General features: G+C 39.5%; 1 protein-coding gene across 1 annotated transcript in view; it reads right to left on the bottom strand.

The window, feature by feature from the left end:
• Positions 1-20,459, bottom strand: part of CLCA1 (chloride channel accessory 1) — a 30,654-nt gene extending 10,195 nt beyond the window's left edge. The window contains exons 1-8 of the mRNA XM_012747536.2: positions 20,298-20,459; positions 15,780-15,920; positions 15,485-15,632; positions 12,252-12,357; positions 7,988-8,165; positions 5,432-5,650; positions 4,353-4,580; positions 911-1,085 (exon numbers count right to left, since the gene is read on the bottom strand). Coding sequence (XP_012602990.2) covers positions 911-1,085; positions 4,353-4,580; positions 5,432-5,650; positions 7,988-8,165; positions 12,252-12,357; positions 15,485-15,632; positions 15,780-15,920; positions 20,298-20,459 — 1,357 coding nt within the window. The remainder of the gene's footprint in view (positions 1-910; positions 1,086-4,352; positions 4,581-5,431; positions 5,651-7,987; positions 8,166-12,251; positions 12,358-15,484; positions 15,633-15,779; positions 15,921-20,297) is intronic.
• Positions 20,460-22,622: the final 2,163 nt, after the last annotated feature.

The raw sequence follows: 22,622 nt of genomic DNA, 5'->3' as shown, positions 1-22,622 counted from the left end.
TTCCCTTCCCCTGTTTTTGCCTCCTTCCTTTTCTCTTGAGAGCTCCCCCTCCATCAATCACAGGCATCCAAATTCCTGTCTCAGGCTCTGCTTCTAGGAAACCCAGCAGGTAGTATTAGGGTCAAACAGTCCTGTATTTGTAGTTGCATCAGAAAGCAACTGAGTATAAATAATTGATACTCATAACATTGCCACTAAGTAAAAAAAAAAAAAGAAAAAGAAAAAAGTGTGGTCATCCACTCTGCTAAAGAAGCCAGGGAAATATGGGATCTACTTTAACCATCTGTCTGTGTATAGGAAATAAACCTACAATACCTTAATGTTTTATGGAGAAATGGTATTGTATTCCATTTTTGGAATGATCTTCTTCATTGTTCACCAGGCCCTTTGCCCGCCATGCTACTCCTTCCCTCCTTCTTGGGTGCTTCTTCCCCAGGTAAAGTTAAAGTCATCCTTCTTTGTGCCTCGTTGTCCTTTCTATTACTAATATAGCATTTGTATCATGATATTACATACTTAGTGGCTTATCTGTCACCCCTGGATCTCTTGGCCAGCTGCCAAGTAGAAATGAGTGGTTTCTGGTTAATTTATTAGTTGAATAGTCCTTATAGGGTGCCTGTGAAGAGGACCTGAAGTCCTCACTAAGGTGCTGTGCTAGTTCCATCTTCTCCAGACTGGCCTGGTACTAGCTCCAAAGCCTTAAAACAAATGGGTGGAGTCAGTTCTAATGGCCATTTGAGAGTAAGAGCAGCTAGTTGGCTAATAAGATTACCCCCATCTCTCCCCATCCCACCTTTCCCCCATCTCTCCCCATCCCACCTTTCCCCCATCTCTCCCCATCCCACCTTTCCCCCACTCCTAGGTTCACTGGGAGAAGCAGTACACTGGGTCTCAGCAGGTCATCCCTCACCTGTCATTTTGGACAGCTCCTCTAGCTCTTTAGCGGCAGAGGGCCCGAGGGCGACTGTGTGGATAATGGCTCCACTTTGTTTCACCTCGTTAAAGCACCCGCTTATGGTGTTGTCCTCCCCATCAGTCAGCAGCACAATTTCAGATCCATCTGTTGAGTATTTCTTCCTAATCACCTAAGGACATAATTCAGAGCATGAATTATCAGACTCAGTGTGGCCAAGGTGTTTGTGTGAAAACCACTTACAGGGAAGGAGAAGAGAAATTCTAGAGGGAATAAATTCTGGGAATAGTTAAATATCTGTCTTGAAGTGATACAATCTTAACCCAGCAACATCCATGACACTTGACAATCATCTTTTCCCTTGGCTAGCCTGCTCCAGAGAGGGATGTTGTAGCTTGCAGCATAGCTCCAGGTATAGAGAGCACTGGGGAAGCTGCAAAGAAGGTTTTTCCAGTTTCCTTTACATGATCCCTCCTTGACAGGCTTTCAGAGGTTCCAAGATGCTTTCAGAAACCATCCTTACTTAATGGGGATTACATCTGGGAGATATTAGACCCAGGGCAGATTTTAGCTTGTATGATATTTACCAGCTGTTCATGGCTGGCATTGGTTCTAATCAGCCATTACCCAGGTCACATGCATTGTTAAAATGTTTAGTAACCCTTCTGATTAAAGTGAACCATTTTGTTCCTATTAATCCCCACTTCCTAGTTGTCCTGTGACACCTATGTCTCAACTAGTCCTGGTAAACTCAGTTTATATATATGTTTTACATGGTGTAGTGAGGATACTCCTTTGGCCAATGTTGAGTAAGATTATGATGGAAGGGAAATTAGATAAAAGAACAGTGTTATCTATTTAAGAAGAGAAAGTAAGAGTTCACTCCTCCCCTAAAAAGAGTGAAAGGAGTGATCCAGAAGCAGAGAAGATAAGCAATCAAGCCAGTTCTCTGGACCAGAATTGCAGAGAGGGAAGGCATCTTAAGTAGATTGAAAGGAGAGCTGGGGGCAGAGGAAGCTTCTGGTCCCCTCCCTGTTTGAGCTGAAGGGAGGCTGCCACACAGGCAGTCATTAATGACATGGGAAGGGCAACCGTGACCATTGCTCTTGCTGCGTCAAGGAGCCCAGAGCCCAGGAGCCTATCAGCTGTGGTTGTGGCCATGGTCTGACAAAGCTACAGGGCTAGAGAGGCCCAATTTGGATTCCCTTGTCTCACTCCCCATAACTGCTGTGTGTTGTGCAAAACAGGCAGAAGTTCCCACATATCCCATAGGGGAGACAGAAGGCAGCTGGGTTGAGAGTTAGAAGGTCAGAGAACAGGTAATCCTGTCACAGAGGCTAAGGAACGATGACCTGGCTGGAGGCTGGCTGGAGGACGTGGGGGCGCTCAGGGCTCTGCTCCAACAATGAGAGTCAGGGTGGGGCTGAGCCAGCGGGGAGGACCACTGGACCCTGACCAAGCCAAGAGAACAAGCCAAACCTCTGTGGCCACGGCAGACAGCACTGCAACAGCCCAGGTCAGGCCTGACCTGAGTCCTGCAGCAGAGACCAGCAAGGGTCTTGAGGACAGTGTAGGATCCAAGGCCCTTTGCCTCATTGCCCTGAAGTCACACATGTTCCTCCTACCCCACACCCAGGCTCCACTGGGGAGGAGGGCCATTCTAAATTCCAACTGTGTCCCTCACCCATCTGAATGGAAAATGCCAAACTAGAAGTTCTCTCTTCACCACCACATCATCTAGCATTAGTCATCTCCCCTAGGGTTTTGCATAGCAGGAGTTTGGTACAGCATATCAGTGATTTCATTGTCAATTTTCCTTCCTCATTTGCTGCTTTAATCAAAGCTTGGGTGGGTGGCAGAAGCAATAGAACCCAGATGCATGCAGATGTCTGGAGAAGGGTTTTGCAGCTGACTATACACAAAAGAAACCATTTTTAGGTTTTTTTAGGAAACTACATTTAAGGTGGAATAAAAGGGCTAGAAGGACAGACAGTGTTTAAGGAAATAGGTCTCCAATGTCATGTCAAAGAGTGTGAGCAGGAAGCTATATGTTCCTGCTGCCACTTGGGAAGCTGGAACAGCCCCATTGATGTGTGTTGTGCTCAAAAAGCAGGCTGAAGGCAAACCTGGCCAAGACACTGAGAGGTTCTGAGATCTTAGGCCAACCAACCCCTTTCAATCTCCTATTCTTTGTTTAATGCAGCTAAATAGCCTCTAAATAAATACAGAATTTTGCATTCTATATTTGGAGCAATAAACATTAGGTGTTACTAGTGCAATCAAATTCTTGATTCAATTTTATTTACTAAGAACCTCCTATATGAATGATATTGTTCTAGCAGCCTGGGAGGTATAAAGACAAGTCCTATCCCAAAAAAAAATTTGGTCAATTGAAACACATGATTAGAATCTAAGACAGAAGAGCCTAGAAGTCATAAGAGATAGTTTTGTTTCTAAAGGGTCATAAGTTTTGGAAAGAGATTTTATATAGTCAAAAGGATCAGGAAAGATGTCAAGAAGTAGGTGGTGTCTGTGATGAGTCTTTGAAGAATGAGTGTGATTTGAGGTGCAAAGAAGGGAGGAGAAAGTGCTCTCTGTTAGGAACCAGTCTGGCGAAGGTACGGAAGCTCAGAAGGACAGGTGATACAATTTGCTTAAATACAAGATACCTAGAAGAGAGTCCTTGGTGCTTAAGCCTGGAATGGTAGGTAGGGGCTGTATCATGATAGATCTTAAATATTAGATAGAGGAATTTTTACTTCCTCCCCATTTGTTGAAAATGGGGAGACATGATATCTAAGTAAAGGGGTGATGTGATTGGATGGTCAGATAAGATCTTTAGGTATGACTCCAATACACTCATAGTTACAATTCCTAAGTCCTCCTGCTTCTGTGAATAATCCATTTGCCTTCCCCAAAGGAGGTTCAGTACACCTAGAAGTCGGATTGCTCATTTACCTCAAAGCTTAGCCATACTCATAGGTCTTTTTATTCTCATAGAAGATACTCTCTTCTATCCTTGTGTACCATTCCTTCACAGCACTCATAACAATTTATGAATATACACTTGTCTGTGTATTATGTGGTTACTGTGTCTCCTCCAATAAGACTATAAGCTCCATGACAGGAGAGGTGGTGCCTGTTTGGCCTTTATGATATTCTTAGTGTTTAGCACAGTGCCTGGCATGTAGAACACACACCATGAATATTTTGAATGCAGAAAAGTGTGGATGCACAGATGCAGAAAAGCACAAAAACATGAATGAATTAATTAGTAGATTTGGAGGCCTGTGTCTTTACATCATTTGGACCATGGCTCTGCTCTCGGTTATCTAATTCAGTTAGACATTAGACATGTATGGAAACACTGGAAACGGAAATTTCTTAGGAAACATAAATTTCAAACACTGGTCAACTACAACAGAAGAACATGTCTCACAGTAAATGCTGATCGAAGCCCGGAGCAGATAGACGTTCCTCCTGCAGCCACTGTGGGTAAGGTTTTGACGAGCTTCTCTCTGTCAGTGCCATCATTTATCTGTATGAGTTCACTTTGTACATGGGCAGCACTGTCAAATGTTACCATCCCAACCCAGGACCCCTGCTCAACCGTCTGCAGCAGGAAAAGTTTGCCAGCTTGATTCAGTCGATTAAGGCGGTCACCAGTCTAAATGGAGAAGCAGAAGAAAAGCAGTCAGGTTGGGTTTGGATGGACAAAGAACAGATAACGAATAACAGGCTAGAGGCAATTTGGAAGTGGCTGCCTCAGTGTACAATGAATGACAACAAGCTTATTTGAGACAGCCTTCTGTGGGGGGAAATGTCTTATATTTAGCAGCATCTTCGGGTTGAATTTTAGGGCCTTTGTATAAATATCAAAAGATAAAACTAGGGCTGGGTGCGGTGGCTCACACCTGTAATCCTAGTACTCTGGGAGGCCGAGGTGGGAGGATTGCTTGAGCTCAGGAGTTCAAGACCAGCCTGAGCAAAAGTGAGACCCCCCCACTGCGCTGGTGCTCTGGGGCTTGGACCCTGGCTAGCCAGAAAATAAACCTCCTCTTGTGTGATTGCAAAAAAAAAAAAAAAAAAAGTGAGACCCCCATCTCTAAAAAAAAAAAAAAATATAAAAAGATTATACAATCATTAAAGTTTAATGTGTTAGTAATAGTTCTAGATAGGTCCTTTGTAGGACTATAGACCTATATATTTTTATAGGTCTTACATATTTTTAGTGAAACATAAAAAATATTAAGTTTATATAATTCATCAGAGTTTTGCTCATAAATTGAAAATTAATTTAATTTGGCAAATGAGACGGTTGATTCAGAATCTTTGTTGAATAAAGTTGAGGTGGGTGTTTCTGAAGGCAATGTTATTGTTATAACTGTTCTGACTCTCAGGTTGTGTTTTTTCCCAACCAGTTTCAAGTCATGGTCCAGATTATATCATATGTATATCTCTCCCAAAAAGAAAATAAAAATGACAAGCTTCCAGAAGACTAAGGCTCATTGAACATACCGCCATGCTTCCAGACTTATCAAGGACTAAACACACAATCCTTTGTCCAATCTGCAGTAATGAGAAGGTGGGGTTGGGTGGCTGTGTTGTCATAGGAGTGGTTTTCTTAAAGTCCTCAGAATCTTGGATCACTTCCCATGTGCTTCGGAGATTGCATCTTTGGTTTTGCAGATTTGGGGCTTCTTTATTGTGGTTTTGTTCTGTACAGAATTCAACCACCTGAAATTGTCAATAAAATGATATGATAAAGGTAAACTACTTGTTAACAATCTCTAATAATTTGATTGCAACATTTTAAATCCACATTTAAAATATTTTAATCCCCTGCCCTTCTCCCCAGTCTGCTCTGCTAACCCATAACCTTGGCTCAATCCTACAGTCACTGCAGAACACTGCTGGGGAAAAATCACAGTGTCATAATTCAGAGTGCCTATCTGAAGCCATGTATTCAGTCTCATTGGAGCACTCTTAGTGCTCTTCAGCAATCTATTTACCTGTTCTAGGTACCTTTTTTCCTACTCCTTGAATTTGCCATATTAAGCCATACTGCTCTCTTCAAGCCTCCTCAGCCTTCCTCTCCAGGTACAACTTTATCTCTCCTTCCTTGTATCAACAAACCCTACTTCTTTACTTCCCACTCACTTATCAACACTGCATTCCAACCTTCCAAGCACCAACATTCCAGCTTTCTCCAAAATCCACCTGTATGTCCCACAGGCTCCTCAGATTCCAAGTGTCCATCAATGACCTCATCACCTTTATCTAATCTGCTCTTCTTCCTCATGTATTTCCTAACTTTATGTCACCACTATACACCCAGTCGCCCAAATCAGGAAACTGGGAGTTTTCTCATTTTTTTCCTCCTACAAAATAACTGGGATCAATACATTTCACTACCTCTTCAGTTCATTATCTTTTCTCTATCTCCAATGGAATCTCCATCATCCAAGCCCTCATGGTCTCTCCCTCAAACAATTACAGTTTTTTATCTGACTTTTCTATCTTGCTTCCCCTCCAGTTGATCCCCTTCACAGCTGCCTGAGGAGTATCCCCTCTTACTCCTCTACTTAAGATCGTTTCATGGCTCTTGATTGCTCACTCACTACAGTCCAGACTCCTTCACTCAGCAAATGGCAATCTCCATGATTTGGATTTTTGCTCCACTCTCCAACCTCATTCTGCCTGTACATTCCAAGTGTTTGATTTTTCCCACTATAGCATATAAATTCCCAAACTTGCCAGGCTTTTATATCTCTGTGCCTTTGCTCATGATACCCACTTGATCAAGAAGTCTCTCCTCCCCTGTCTTCTGCATTGTAAATTCTACCTTCATGTTTCAACCAGAAGATCACTTCCAAAATATTTTCTCATTTTCTACTCTTCTCCCAAAGAATTCCCACTCGACCATTTGTGGCTTCACAGTACCCTTGTAGAGACTTTAATAAGGTCCCTTTAACACTGTGATGCACTGTTGTAAGTGCCTATGACAGAAACCTGTCTTATTAAATTTTGCTTTCTTAAAATTTATCCCAGTGTCTGACACATAATAAAAACTCAATACAAGTTTGTTGTTTTTTGAGTAACCCTAACCTCTTTGCACTTTGGGTTTTTTAATCTACAAAATGGCGATAGTTATTAATCTTATATAAGAATTACATATATGCAATAAGGTCAATACTAACACAGCCAGTAAATGCTGGTTTTACCCCTTTCTTATATCTTATAGCTACAACATTTGCTAGAGTTTATGTGCCTAACATTTGGAAGGATTAGAAAAAGGCACAGTATACACAGGAGGAATAACCTAGTTCCTCCTCTTAGTGACTCTACAGTATTATCATTCAATTAAAAATCTTAAATATGTGGAATTCTAGTAATTTAGAAAGTAATCACTAGGTGTTTAACACTTATTCTTCCATTTATTTGCATTTTTAGGTCATCTTTGGTAGTGTTTCCATTATCAGTTATGGCTACTTTTTAGGAAAGGAACCTGAAAAACTTTTATGTAAACTCCAGGCAGAGGTTCCCAAACCTGGCTATGCAAAGCCAAACTGAAGGATGGGTCTGGTGAAGCATGGTGCATCATATTTAAAAAATGTATGCCAAATTATTATTGACAGGATCTTGAAAGTCGTTTCACCCTCCATTTTAAAAGAAAAACATAATTTTATGCAAGAGACTGAAAGATAAGAGGGACTCCCCATTAAAAGCAGTCAAATTAATGTCCTACATATTTAGCATTAATATGGATAATTAGCCAAGTTATATAAGTAAGAATTTGTGTGTTTGTATGCCTTTAAGGGTATTTGCAGTCCTTCTAAGCACTTAAACTAAAATGTAGCAGGAAGAAGATGTTGGAGAAGAAAGAATGGACATGAGGAGGGGAAGGGGAAAAAGATAGGACTCTATCCTTGATTTCATACTCCCAGCTTGTCTCACAGAGAATCTACTGCTCACTGATGGTTTCTCTAACATTTGATTCTCCCTTGGAGCACGTGGGGTAAAACTTCACTAAATTCATGAGTCTAGGGAAAAAAAAAATAACGAAGTACTTACAGAATTAATACTCTGTGAAAACATTATGGAAGCCTTCTCACTCTGCTGGCTTTCGGGTAAGAATTCACATTCCTTCTCGTACAGTCCTGTTACTTTGTTGGGTCTGCATGGTTTGGTGACACAGCTGCCTCCCTGACACTTATTTACTACATTCTTACCAACAATATCTGCTGAACATCTGAAAATATATGAAGGTTAGATGTTTAGGTGATGTAATCATTCCAAAGGGTCAGACTCCATGCTCAGTTTCTGACAGATTGCCTTTCTATGATTTCCTCTCATAATCCAAGAAACAAATACATCCCCTGATATAGAAAAATTATTAAATTTTCATTGGAGTCATTTCTACTTGCCAGAAAGTATCCAAGGAGCTTCCAAAATGATATCAGAATTTATTTTTATGCAGTAGAAAAGCTAAGTCTGGTTTATGGCTGCTGTTAGCTTTAATACGGACCAAAGTCTTCAGGTCCCTCCTGATCTATTCCCCTCACTCCTAGAAAATCAGGAGCCCTCATTTGTTTCCCCCAAAAGATTTACTGAGATTTCCTGTTTGTTTGGGTTTTTCCTAATTAGTTTATTTCATATGGTTTTGTATAGTTCTTTTATGCTCATAAGTATTTAAAATTTTTCGTTATATTATGTGTTTTGTTGCTATTATAAATCAAATGCTTTCCCCCTATATCTTATTGTTTAATTATATATATGAATATATAAACAATATATGAACACTATAGAAAATTTGGAAAATAACCAAAGGTATAAAAAAGAAAAAAAAAACATGTCTCACATTAGAAATGAACTGCTGTCAGCATGTTGAAGCATTTCCTTCTCTTTCTATGTATCAACATAACATTGCACATATAGTTTTGTTTCTTGCTTTAAAAAATATCAGTCTACTTAATCTATTAAAAAATCTAATATATTACTAGTTTTTCAAAATGTGGTTTTAATAATTTTATACCTTTTGATACTATAATATGAATTTAGCCTAATTATTTTAGTTTTCCCTTCCAACTTGTCAGTACTACAAATAAAACATCAATGAATAAACAAAATTTTACATACAATTTTGAATACATTTTCAAGTTTGCCACATGATTGATTCTCAGAGTAAATGATCAGATCCAAAAGCTTGAACATTTTAAAGTCTATTAATACAGCTGTTTCATCATTTTCTTAAAATGGATTTTGAAACATGAAACCACTGGGTCAAAAAATAAAAATTTTTTTAGAGATTTGATATGTGTCACCTAAATTGCTTTCCAGAAAAGTTGCACCAATTTATGCCTCTAACAACCAGCTTTGAGAGCTTTTATCCCAGTGACTTAACTAGGTAATAAATGAACCTTTGTCAAATTTGCATCTCTTTGGTTACTAGTAAGAATACTTTTATATATTATTGGCCATTTTTATTTCTTCTTTTGTGAATTATTTATTCTCATTTTTCTATTAGGGTATTATTTTATTTATTTTCAAAAGCTTTTTGTGTTACAATACTAAGCTTCTAGAAGCCTTTTTAAAAAAGTTTTTGCAAATATCTTTTTCTGGTTTTTACCTTTTTATATCATTTATTTTGGTTTGTGTGTCAAAAAACTTTTAATTTATATATGGCCACATTTATCATTCTTTTAGTTTTTTTTCCAATTCATGAATGTGTAGAAAGATCTTTGCTATATAGAGATTTGACATTCTTAAATATTCATCTAATTTTCATTATGATTTTGTTTATTTTTAATGATTCAATCCAGTTGGAAAAGGGTCTGTTAATTTTTTTCCCCATACAGTTAAAAATTGTCTGATATCTTAAGAAATCCTATCTTTCTTCACAGATTTATAACTCTATCTACACTAAATAGCAAATTAATTATACATGTAAATGTTAGTCCATATTATTTTAATTAATGGAGTTTTATAGTATATTTAAATTTGATAAGTAAAAGCCCTTTTATTACTATTTTTTCAAAAATGATTGTAGCTGCTGTCTACTGAATGAACTGTAAGATTTTTTAAATGAGGCAAAAATGGATGTAGTTTTGAACTAGAATTTCATACAACCTATATAATTAATTTTGGTTGAATTTACATCTTTCATGAATTGAAAGTCTCTCAATTTATCTTGGGTTTTTTTTTTTATTAAATCCTTTAGAAGGATTTTATAGTTTTCTTCAAATATGTCTTCCACATTTTGTAGAGTTTTCCCTACTTTTGTCATACCTTTAATTGCTATCTTGAAGGAAACATTTTTTTCCATTATATTTTTTAACTGGCTACTGTGTGGAAAAGCAATTTGAACCTTTATTTTATATCTGGTCACCTTATTGACTTCCCTTGTTAATTTTAATTTCAATTTATTCCTTTGGATTTTCTAAGTGGACCCCTTATTATTTGTGTAAAAGCCATTTTCTCTCTTCCTTTCAAATAGTAGCTCTTCTTTTTACCTCCCCGGTATCATGTGTTCTTGCCTTGGCTGTAACACCCTAAACAAGGTTCTACAACTATGGCAATAGTGGCCATCATCTTATTCCTGGGAATGTCTCTAGTGTTTCCTTATTAAATATGACTAGACCATTGGCTTTCAATAGATGTTCTGTATCATATTAAGGAAGTAATCTGTTGTGGGCAGTGCTGTCATTTTTGAAAAGCATGATTGCTTTTCAGCCCTGAAAACAATTAAAAAGTTTGGAAGATAAGGAGCAATACATAATAATATATTATAATAAACTTTTTAAAGAGGACATCCTGTCTTATCTGTGGAAGGAAGAACATGCTATAAATGTATATATTTCTAGAATATCTCTAGATAGGAATATGTACTAATCAGTCTTTCTCTCAAGGGAATATACAGTGTCTAACTGTGCAGGAGCTTAGAAAAGAGAATGGGAAAGGCATATGTCAAATTTAGAATGATACTCTTTGGCTGAGATTTGAAAGGGCAAACCGACATATGATCATGTCAGAGAAGTGGCCCTGGGCTGTGGTCTATGCAGTGCAGAGTGTACAGGCTGAAGGAATCTGGTAGACTGCGCGTGGTTCTAAGAGGCAGTAATGCACTCAGTGTCTATTTATGCCTGAGGATATCCAACAAGGGATAATATAATGGCAATGGACCAAGCAAACAGAATTTGAATATAATAAAGAAAGGGAAAAGTGGAGAACAGTAATGCTCTTTGGGAGAAATGGGAAGCCAAGGCCAAGTGCAGCCCCTTTTGAAACAGTTGTATCAAGTCAAGACAATAAATGAACCAAAGCTGAGTGCATCTCCTTAAAGGGCCATCAGGCAAGCAAGAGTGGAACCAGAAATGGAGACGGTGTTGTACTAACTTCTGTTCTTTAAAAAGATGCTGTTGTCTTTTAACTCAGAAATAAATGTACAATTTTATCAAGTTTCTTTTGAGAATCTATTGGAATAATCATTTTTTTTTCTTCTTCGCTTGGTGTACTATATTAACTACTTACTTAATATTACAACATTTTTAGATTTCTGGAAGACATCTTACTTGGCCTTAGTGTGTTTGCTGTTCCCTTAATTCTGCCAGATGTAGTTTATTATCCTTTTATTTAAAATATTTGCCTCTATCTTTTTAGAGAGCTGAATCTACAGAATATTTTTCATTCCACCTGTCAGTCTTTAAAGTGTTTGAATTACACTAACTCTTTAAAATAAACTGGAAAGTTCCCCATCGCTTATGTTTGTGCTAAGGCAGTTTACACACACTGAAACTGTTGGTTGCAAGAATGTGCTCATAAGACCATAGCAGCCAGGAGTACTTTCCAAGTGTTTGGTTGGATTTCTACTGACACCACACAGGGTTTAATTCAAACTGGCAGGAGTTTTTGTTTTGTTTTAATATGTGTATTGTTTTTCAGATAAGTTCCACAGTCTCTCCCGGGCCATCTATACTGACAAAGTCTACAGATATCATTCTGTCCTCAGGGCACTGAAGAGCCCCATTAGGTCTGCTATGTCACTGATTCTGGCATAGATGATGGAAACACTGAACATAGCACCTCTAGATTCATTATAGTTGGTACGCTTAAAAAAAAAAAAGAGGCAAATGATTTCTAGCTGCAGAGTGAAGAGTTCAATTAATTGAAGTACTTGTCAGCAAAAGCAGTAGTTTTGTGAAAATCTGAAAAAAGGCACTAAGAGAAAATGAATTAGAGATAGAAAATAAGACAGGAGACTGATATTTTTAAAGTAATCAAGAAAAAAATTAGTTCAATTTAAAATAATTGAGGAACAGTTCAATCAAAATATACATACTTCACTGCTTTGTTTTTTCCATTGGATAAGTAGAATTTCTGGTCGTTATTGTATTCATTATATACTCCCCATCGTAGATGAGCCCATTCATGGACAAATGCCCTACCTGTGAGAAAATATTTTAAACATCTAATTACAATAAGAATGGCAAAATTACCTTCTCACATTGGGAGAGAGCAATTCTTCAGGATAGTTAATATGCTTTGTTATGTTAACTTCTAGAAAAGTAAAAGACTTAAGTTCCTATAGAAAGATCTAATATGACAACTGTACATTTCTGTAAAATATAAATACTTATTTTGGCTCATCAAATGTTAATCGCGCACCTTGTAAGTGACAGGCAGTTATTCATATGAAGATGAAACAACTGCTCTGCCCTCAATAGCCCACGGTCTAGCGTAGAACATGCACGATCGGGTAACCAAAATGCACAGCGGTGCGAGTGTAACGACGGAGGTCAGCATAGGCCGCCGTGCGAGCAGAGGCATTCACAGAGCAGCCAGGCCAGCATCCCTATAGGTCCTCCTTCTCCCTCATGGCTCACATCTGATCAAACTCAAGGCCTGCCAACTGCGCCTCTGACTTTTTGCTTTCATCCATTCTTGTCTTTCCGGTCTCATTGCCGCTTACTCCTGACTTGCTGCACTAGCCACCTGACTGGCCTCCATGCCTCCAGCCTCAAGGGCTCCCGTGTGGTGCTCAGGGTTAAGTCCAACTCCTCAACCTGATGTACAAGGTCCCTGATGATTCAGGCTCTGCTCCTTCCTGCAGCCTTATTTCTTGCTGTTCTCTACCCACTTCCAAAACCCTATAATCGTGATGAATTCCTGAAATCCTTTACTTTCTAGTCCACACCACATTCTTGCTCATCTCTGGCCCTTTTTACATATTTTTCCCTTGTTTGAAATACCTTCTCCCTATCTCTGCTTGGATAACTCCTATTCGGTCTTTCAAAATCAAGCTTTTATTCACCTAGAAGCTTCCCCTGTCATGCTCAGACTAGGCCAGGTACTTCTTTGTACTTTGATTATTTCCCATCAGGTACCTGTCATGTTAAATTGTCATTGCTGCTTACTTGCCAGTATCCCACACTAGACACTTGTGTCCATGAGGACAGATGATATGACTTCTTCATTGTCATATCTGGACATATAGTGTCTAGAACTTAACAGACACTCAGTGATATTTGTTAAATTAGGATGACATTTTAGTAACTATGTACTTAGTTTTTCTGGAATGTGAATTCCAAGATAGGCTGAATTTGGAGGGTTATATGAAGGGTGGCTTACTAAAGAAACTCTAATATCCCAAACTAGGGATTTGACTTTATTCTGTAGATTCTGAGAAAACAACTGATGGTCTCTTAAAGCCAAGGAAAGATTAGGAGGGGCCAGGCACGGTGGCTCATGCCTGTAATCCTAGCACTCTGGGAGGCTGAGGGGGTGGGCAGATTGCTCAAGGTCAGGAGTTCGAGACCAGCCTGAGCAAGAGTGAGACCCCCATCTCTACTAAAAAAAATAGAAAGAAATAAGCCAGACAACTAAAAATATATAGAAAAAATTAGCCAGGCATGGTAGCACATGCCTGTAGTCCAAGCTACTTGGGAGGCTGAGGCAGAAGGATTGCTTGAGCTCAGGAGTTTGAGGTTGCTGTGAGCTAGGCTGATGCCATGGCACTCTAGTCAGGGCAGTTAGGTAAATCAATTCAGCACATATTTATTGAGCCAAACATTGGGAATTTTCTCTTTCTATTATGAAGGTGAAATGGAGTGTTACATAATAACAAAGAGGTAGGTTTGACATCTCTTTCTGATAAGGTTTTTAATTGCTCTCTGGTTGTATTTGGGTATGGGGCATGGAGATGATAGAGCTCTTTTGTTTGCTTGTTTTCTCTGTCTTATATGTTTAAATAAAGAAAATCAAGCTGGTTCTGGAGGATCCAAATCTTTTTCTGAGATAAAGAATTCTAATACGGCCGGGCGCGGTGGCTCACGCCTGTAATCCTAGCTCTCTGGGAGGCCGAGGCGGGCGGATTGCTCAAGGTCAGGAGTTCCAAACCAGCCTGAGCAAGAGTGAGACCTCGTCTCTACTATAAACAGAAAGAAATTAATTGGCCAACTAATATATATAGAAAAAATTAGCCGGGCATGGTGGTGCATGCCTGTAGTCCCAGCTACTCAGGAGGCTGAGGCAGCAGAATCGCTTGAGCCAGGAGTTTGAGGTTGCTGTGAGCTAGGCTGACGCCATGGCACTCACTCTAGCCTGGGTAACAAAGTGAGACTCTGTCTCAAAAAAAAAAAAAAAAAAAAAAAAAAGAATTCTAATACTATTTAGCAACTAATCACATTTGATTATACTCGGAAAGCACATTTTATATATGCACCATTGTTTTCAATATTTCCTTCCTATATATAGCTCATATAGAAATGATAGAGTTTATTTTGTGAAGGAAGACTAGACCTTTTTCTTTAGTTACATAGTTTTTGAGAGTGGAATTGCAAGGATATTCATTACTCAAAGTGTGGCATCAACATCACCTGGGAGCTTGATAAAAAGCAGAATCTTTTTTCCCCATTTATTTTTATTTGTATATATTCATGGGGTACAAGTGTAATTTGCTACATTGATACATTGCATTGTGGTGAAGTCAGAGCCTTCAGTCCATACATCACTGTACCCACTAAGCAGCCTACCATTATCTATTCTCCTCCCACTGCCCCTTTGAGTCACCACTGTCCGTCATTCCACACTGGAAGAATGCAGATTCTTGAGTCCCATCTCACACCTACTGAATCAGAACCTGCATTTCAACAAGATCCGTTTATAATGAGCATACAAATCTGAATACACTGTACATATTCGCCATCTGGTTGCTACCACATGAATTGCAGGCAGGAGTTTTAATTCATTCAGTTGAGTCCCATTACAAATCCATAGAAACTTAATATATATTAAACGATTTTGCAGTTATAGCATGGTACTATAGTAACATAAAAATTTGAAAATACTATATTTACACAGGAATGTAAGATATGAAGTTAAATTTCTAACTGAGATATTCTATCTAGAAATTCTAAATAAAATGCATATTCTAAGTAAAAAATGCTACATTAGTTTATTTCTAATAGTTTATTTGGATTATATGTACTAATTCACAAAGATAATGCTATTGTTGATCCACTTTTAACATAAAATAGTTAAATTTTATGAGAAATATACTAGAATATTTTATACCTTGTGGTCCATATTGAAGCAACTTTTTTCCTGCTAAGAAGTCAGGAGTGAAATAAATTCTTTCCCCCTTTTCTCCACACTTGCCCATCTGCTCAGTGTAGGGCTCATCATTACCTGGAGGATTAGGTTCAGCAACCACAACATCAGCCTGAATTTTAAGAAAAAGTTTTTTATCATCACAAAATTTCAGCAAATGAATTAACCTTATTAATGTTAAAGCAATTGCATTTGATGCTAGAGTATTTTGATTTAAAAAATCTGGGTTCCTGAATTTGAAAGAACTTGATATGCTCACATTTTTGTAGGTCTCAAGTTTTGGTCTCACATAGTCAGGTTCTGTCTTCCACTTTTCAGGAATCAAAATGGCAACATTTTTGAAATAAAATCGTTTTCCTGTAGCTTCAAACAGGTATGGAGATGCCTGAGTCACCATGTCCTGGGAAGAAAAAACATGTATAACAATTATGACTGAAAATAGATTAAATTACCATTCAAATTTACATCTGTGTTTCACATTTCAAAGACTAGTTATTTATCAAGATGGGAAGAGGCAATGTGGAAATACTTTGTAATAATAATAGCTAAACTTTTTTGAGCATTTACTACATACTCAGCTCCACAGAGTAATGGTTAATAATGCAAACTCTAGAGGTAGACACTAGTCCTGGCTTTACCACTTGTTGTGGGACAGTAGGCAATCTGATTCCGAACCTCAGTTTCCTCATTTATAAAATGGAAAATATTACAGTGATTCACTGATAGGGTTGTGGTGAAGCACAAAAAAGGTCAAACATGAGATGCACTAGGAATAATGTTTACTTAGGAACAATGTAAGTGCTTATTCAATGTTAGCTAAAAAAATAATTGGTTATTAGTTTCATTTCATTTGATCCTTTGAGGATCAATAAACCTGGGAGGAGAAACTAAGAATCAGAACTAAAATGAAAGAGTTACAGTGATAAATTATAAATGGCTCTGCAGATCCCCTGAGATACATTAGGACAAGGTAGTAGAGAGAGTGTCAGAAGATATTGTTACTAGAAAAGGGGCATTGAGTCTGTTAGAACTGAAAGCCACTGGCCTCCCATGTGAGAGGAAAGAAGAGGGTTGAAGACTGACCCTGGGGGAGAGGAGCTGAAATTAGATGTGGGAAAAGAAAAAGCCTCGGAAAGAACAGTCAGTGCCTGTGAAGGAAATCAAAAACCATGGGTGGGATGAGAGTGTTGTAGGGAGGACGGCATGGCCATTGGGGTCAAACACTGCTGAACAGTCACTACATATGACGGCTAAGAACTAATCAAAGGATTTGGCAACATGGGTGAGCCATTTTAGCAGAATGGAGACAATAGCTCCATAAGAGTAGATTCAAGGGAGTGGGAGGCAAGGAAGTGCAAACTGTGAATGCAGACGAACAAGTCAAGAAGTTTCTCTATAAATTAAAGGAGGATGGAGAAATGAGGCAACAGCTAGAAGAGGACTTCAGGACAAGAAAGTTTTGTTTGCTTGTTTATTTTAATGGGAACTGTTATATTTCTATGCTCATGGAAAAAAAAAACTGATAATGCAAAAGCAAAAAGGGATAATTGCAAAAGCAAAGTCCTTGTGGAACAGACCAGAGTGACTAAACTCCAGTGCCTAGTGGGGTTGGCCTTAGGAGAAGAAACTTCAGCATTTTATAGGAAAGTACTTGGACACTGGTGAAGGAGTAAATCCTGCTCTGCCACTTCCTAAATGGGATGAACTTGGGGAATTTGTTTTATCTCTCTGAGCCTCTATTTCCCCCTTTCAAATAGCCTAGCTTTTTTTAAAAAAATGTTCTTAATAATTTGCATTTTTCTCTTCCAAAACTCTAGATTTTTAACAATCACTAGAAGAGTTTAACACTTTGTGTCATTTTGGTGAGTCAAGATCACCAAAAAGTTGAAAAGTGTGTTTAAAACTTCATATGCTGGAGTATTATATTACAACTTGATTTGTGAAATGTGAATTTTCAATGTTTCCAAGGAAGAATAAGCAGCATGAAATGCTCATCTTCCATGTTCTAATAGAAACAATACTAAGATATCATTGTTTTGGCATCTGTTGCAGATTTTGAGAAGGTAACCTCATATCCAAATCCAAATAGACATTTAAACTCTCAGACTGAGAAAGATTGACCACCTATAGGATGGGCTAGAAATTCCTTAAGGACAGGGATAGTATATTGTTCACCACTGGACTCCTACTACCTGACATAATGTAGGTGCTCTGTATGTATTTGTTAAAGGAATGAACAAATGAATGAATGAATGAAGTCATTTGGGTAAGTGGCAAACTGGTATAGCAGTGCCAAGACAGGCAGTGCCTGGGCTCCTGTGCATTGGTGCATTGAGGAGACTCTAAAATATTTTCATTGTATATCTTCTTGTGCGTGCGTGAATGTGCGTGCGTGAGTTTGTGTGCGTGCGTGTATGTGTGTGTATGTGTGTGTGTGTGTGTGAGAGAGAAGAAAGAGAGTGAACACTTCTCCCCAACTCTCCCTTCCTCCTGTTAAGTGTACTCTCATTGCTTACATGACTAATAGCAGCAAGAGTGCAGTGGATGGAACTGCTGTACTGCCATTCAACCAGTCTCATAGGTGGGGAAATGTTGGCAACTGTCCTGCTAAAGTAGAATAAATATTTAAAAAGCTGACTCAGGGGCTTCTTTCCCCACAGGGGCACCAGTGGGAGAGTCTCCTCTCAGACAGAAGGTTGTTGGAGCAGAGTGAGGGATAACTAGGAAAGGTGGCCAAGACCACAGTGAATTCCTTCCACTCTGCAGATCTGAAACAGCAAATAGGGAGGAATTCACTTTTATTAACTACTCAGGGAATTTGAGCATTCTATTACAGTCAACTCTTTAAATGTTCTCGTTGCTGAGAAGAAAGTGGTGGAAGCCAACTTATCTCACACCCAATTTATTTACAACTCATACTAGAAAGCTGATGTAATAATTGAGGGGGAAGTACATATCGCAGGAGGAAAACTCCCAGAGACAAATGAGGTGAAAGCGCTTTGCAAAGCTCTAAGCATCATATACTGTAGATAGAAATTACCATTGCCATTAGACACAAGGCATCTATGTTCTCTTTCAGCATGTTGCTGAACCCCACTGTTTAGCCAGAGACAGAAACCCACTGGTCACATTTTTGCTGATGCCACTTCCAAATTTAGAGATAATCAAAAACTCACTCAAGGTTTTTGATTATTGAGAGATTTTAAAAGGTCTGAATTTCCCTTTTACCAAAGACAGTCTGGTAGTCGAGTTAAATAGGTAAGCTTTATTGTGGGTGGCACCCTCCCCTCCATTCCTCATCCTCTCCTGCTGGAATTCTCTAGCCACAAACTCCTGGCAGGGAGAGATGTTTTTTTTCTCCTAATCGTGTGGTTTTGCTGCGTTTGCCTTTGCTTCAAGCAAAGAATCTTTGGGGAGGACTTCTGGGCCCTTGTAGTATTAACTTTCCATCCAGAGAGATCAAAAGAGGACTGGTGACTGTTGATTATATCCACCATTTATTGAGCTCTCACTGTCTACCAGGCATTATGCATGCATTTTTAAAGGATTTTTTTTAAGTTTTGAGATCATTTTAGACTAAGGGAAGACATGTAAAAAATTGTATCTTATATACTCTCACCCAGCTTCCCCTTATCTTCATGCATTTTTAAATTTGATCTTCACAAACTCCTATGAAGGGGATACTTATTAGTCGCATTTTCCAAATTGGTACTCTTACTCATTACACAATACTGCCTCTCTATGTGCTACAGCCAGATTCCAGGGGCGTCTTTTATAAGGCACTCCTCTTATTTTTAGCTGTCTGCTATTGTACAAGACCTTCTCTAATCCTTCCACCTGACTACACTTTAGATGCCTCTGCCAGGACAGGAAGTCTTCTTGCCTTCCCTTCTCCCACAGAAGAGGTAACAAGAGATCCCTAATAGGATTGAATTGGAGCTGACAAAATGCAGGGTTTGCTTCCATCAGTAGGGTCAGAGTTGTTCTTAAATCAGAGATTTGCATCCTGGGCTCCTATTAAGGATCATGAGGAAAGAAGGGGCTTAGAATTAGGAGAATAAAAGAGAGTCTGAGATGTGCCGATAGTAAAATCAGGCAAGGAATTGACATCTGTGCATCTCACAATATCTGCCAAATGTAGTTGACTCAGGCTTACTGTAAAACTGAATAATTTTCAGTGAAATAATCCTCAGCAGCAAACTCTGAGTTATGCATGTCGCATTTATTTATTTATTTATTTTATTTATTTATTTTTTTTGAGACAGAGTCTCGCTTTGTTGTCCAGGCTAGAGTGAGTGCCGTGGCGTCAGCCTAGCTCACAGCAACCTCAAACTCCTGGGCTCAAACAATCCTTCTGCCTCAGCCTCCCGAGTAGCTGGGACTACAGGCATGCGCCACCATGCCCGGCTAATTTTTTATATATATATCAGTTGGCCAATTAATTTCTTTCTATTTATAGTAGAGACGGGGTCTCGCTCTTGCTCAGGCTGGTTTTGAACTCCTGACCTTGAGCAATCCGCCCGCCTCGGCCTCCCAAGAGCTAGGATTACAGGCGTGAGCCACCGCGCCCGGCCTCATGTCGCATTTATTATCTCATCCCTCACAAGAATCCTAATGATTAAAGTATTATTATTTCCATTTGACAGATGAAGAAATTGACACTCGGACACAAAAATAACTTACCAGTGTCATGCAGCTGGAATGAGAGAATTGTGTTCTCTCTATCTCAATATTTTCAATTAAAAAAAAGCATGGACGATTACCATTTTGAACTTACCTTTATTTGTTGAATAAGTGTTTCATCTTCTGGCACACTTGGGTCAATTGCAATGACAATGCCCTCATAGCCGTTATTGTTCAGCTGAATGAGTGAATTGCTCAAGGCCCCTTTGAGAAGGTGAAGAATCAAGATGAAAACAGAACTCTTAAACGAGCCCATTGCTGCACATCTCCCTTAGAGTTGTCTCTTTGGGAAGTGTTGCTTGTGGAGATGTCTTTCTATACCACTATATATATGAAAATATAGGCACACATATTCCCAACTTATCAGATGTGGTTTATCCCAGGTCTTTGACCCCTTGACCTAAAATTGTTTCATTATTGCCTTTGTCTTCAATATGAGGAAGATAACTATAGCCTAGTCTCAAATTGTGTACTTTTAAATGTTTCTATTTAAAAGGAGTGTTTGTTTGTCTTGCCTTCAGCTGTGCCAGATGCTAGAGTAAGGGTGGGGAGCCAGATCCGGTTCACTGGAAGCACTCACAGGTGATAAGCAGCTTGACCATCAACACATTTGTTTACTTCTTACAAATGTTTGCCCAGCCAGTGACACTGACTCACCCAACGCCACCCTCCAACACCCTGCTGCTCAGCAGAGTCCTGACTATTTTGCATAGTCAATAAGCACTCTTTAAGTGTAAGCCAAATATCCAGTTATCCTCATGATGGTCCTTATTTTTATCCTCATCACCTTGACATAAACTCATATCTCTTTGTGCTCCCCCCTTAGACAATCCACTTGCACCAAAAGCATGAGCAAGAAAATGAGATACTATTTAATATTTTATAATGGAGAAGAAAGATAAAATTTATATATTGGCCCGGTGCGGTGGCTCACGCCTGTAATCTCAGCACTCTGGGAGGCCGAGGCAGGTTGATCGTTTGAGTTTAGGAGTTTGAGACCAGCCTGAGCAAGAGCAAGATGCCGTCTCTACTAAAAATAGAAAGAAATTAGCTGGACAACTAAAAATATTTAGAAAAAATTATCCAGGCATGGTGGCACATGACTGTAGTCCCAGCTACTCGGGAGGCTGAGGCAGAAGGATTGCTTGAGCCCAGGAGTTTGAGATTTCTGTGAGCTAGGCTAATGACACGGCACTCCAGCCAGGGCAAGAGTGAGACTCTGTCTCAAAAAAACAAGAAAAAAAAATGTATATCTCACTTTGAAAAATAAACTCCTTCTAATTTCCTCATCAGACCTCTGCTTTCTCTATTGCACAGCTCCTACCAGTCAATAAATTCAAAGTAACAACATTAAATTAGTTTATAGAAACTAAATGTCATTCAGAACATCAATTATGGACTGTCAGATGCTGCATAGATTCTTTTAAACTTGCCAAACCTCAGGCAAAAACTCAAATTGGCCCACCACTTTCCTGTACTCAGATTACTTAAAATATCCACTCAGCCCTAACTTCATTTGGTCTTCAGGTGGTGGTTGTAAGGCTGGTGGCAATCGCCTCCCTTCCCTAGATCAAAAAAGAAAAGGCTCATGAGATCAGACCCACCAAGGACAAAACTGCCAGGCCCCACTTAGAGGAACCACACCCAGATGTCCACCCGGATGAGAACGTTTGGGCTTCTGGATTCCACAAATACCGCCAGCCCCTCCTATTTCTCAATGACTATCCAAGATCACAATAGAAAATCCCCAGCTCTTCCAGCCACGAGTCCCTAGCCCCGCCCAAGGTTCTCTTGGGGCCCCAGAACCTTGTCCAGGAGTGTATAATAAAGCCACGTGCTTTGTTTCCTACTCTCCCTTTGCTCCCTTTCTCTCTCTCTGTCTTTTATTTTCGCCGCCACTGAGAAACCTTACATTTGGTGCGGAAACCAGGAGGGGAGTCTTGGCTGCGCTGGTCTGCCACAGGGCCATGGTTGCGTCATCCCCTCTGGTGTCTTCCTGACCTCAGACTGGGACCTCCACCGGATGCCAGTGGACCAATTGGCCTGGGCAAGTCCCTCTGCCCTTGTGTTCCTAGCCCAATGAGTCCATTCTAGGGTCTCTGTCCATAGCCCAAGTCAGAGATCCTCTACCATAAGACACTCAGGTGTCTCAGGGACCTGAGCCCCTCAGTCAGTCCTTCCATCCCTAAGGATTCTTAAGGCCTGAGTACCTCAGGGATGCCTGATCCACTCAGTTGGTCCTTTCCAAGGCTCAGAGCCTTCTCTCCTAGGCCTGATCAGTGACCTGGGATGCCGGCTCCCCAATCTTGTTCTTCCCTCATTGGACTAGGACACCATGGGCAGTCAACCCTCCAAAATCAAATCTAACACGCCTCTGGGCTGTCTCTTAGCCAATCTTGCAGCCCTGGGCCTCAAGTCT

Source organism: Microcebus murinus, chromosome 2, assembly GCF_040939455.1.
Source record: "Microcebus murinus isolate Inina chromosome 2, M.murinus_Inina_mat1.0, whole genome shotgun sequence".
NCBI lineage: Eukaryota > Metazoa > Chordata > Mammalia > Primates > Cheirogaleidae > Microcebus > Microcebus murinus.
Note: the sequence above shows the minus strand (reverse complement) of the source record. Positions and strands in the feature narration are given on the sequence as shown.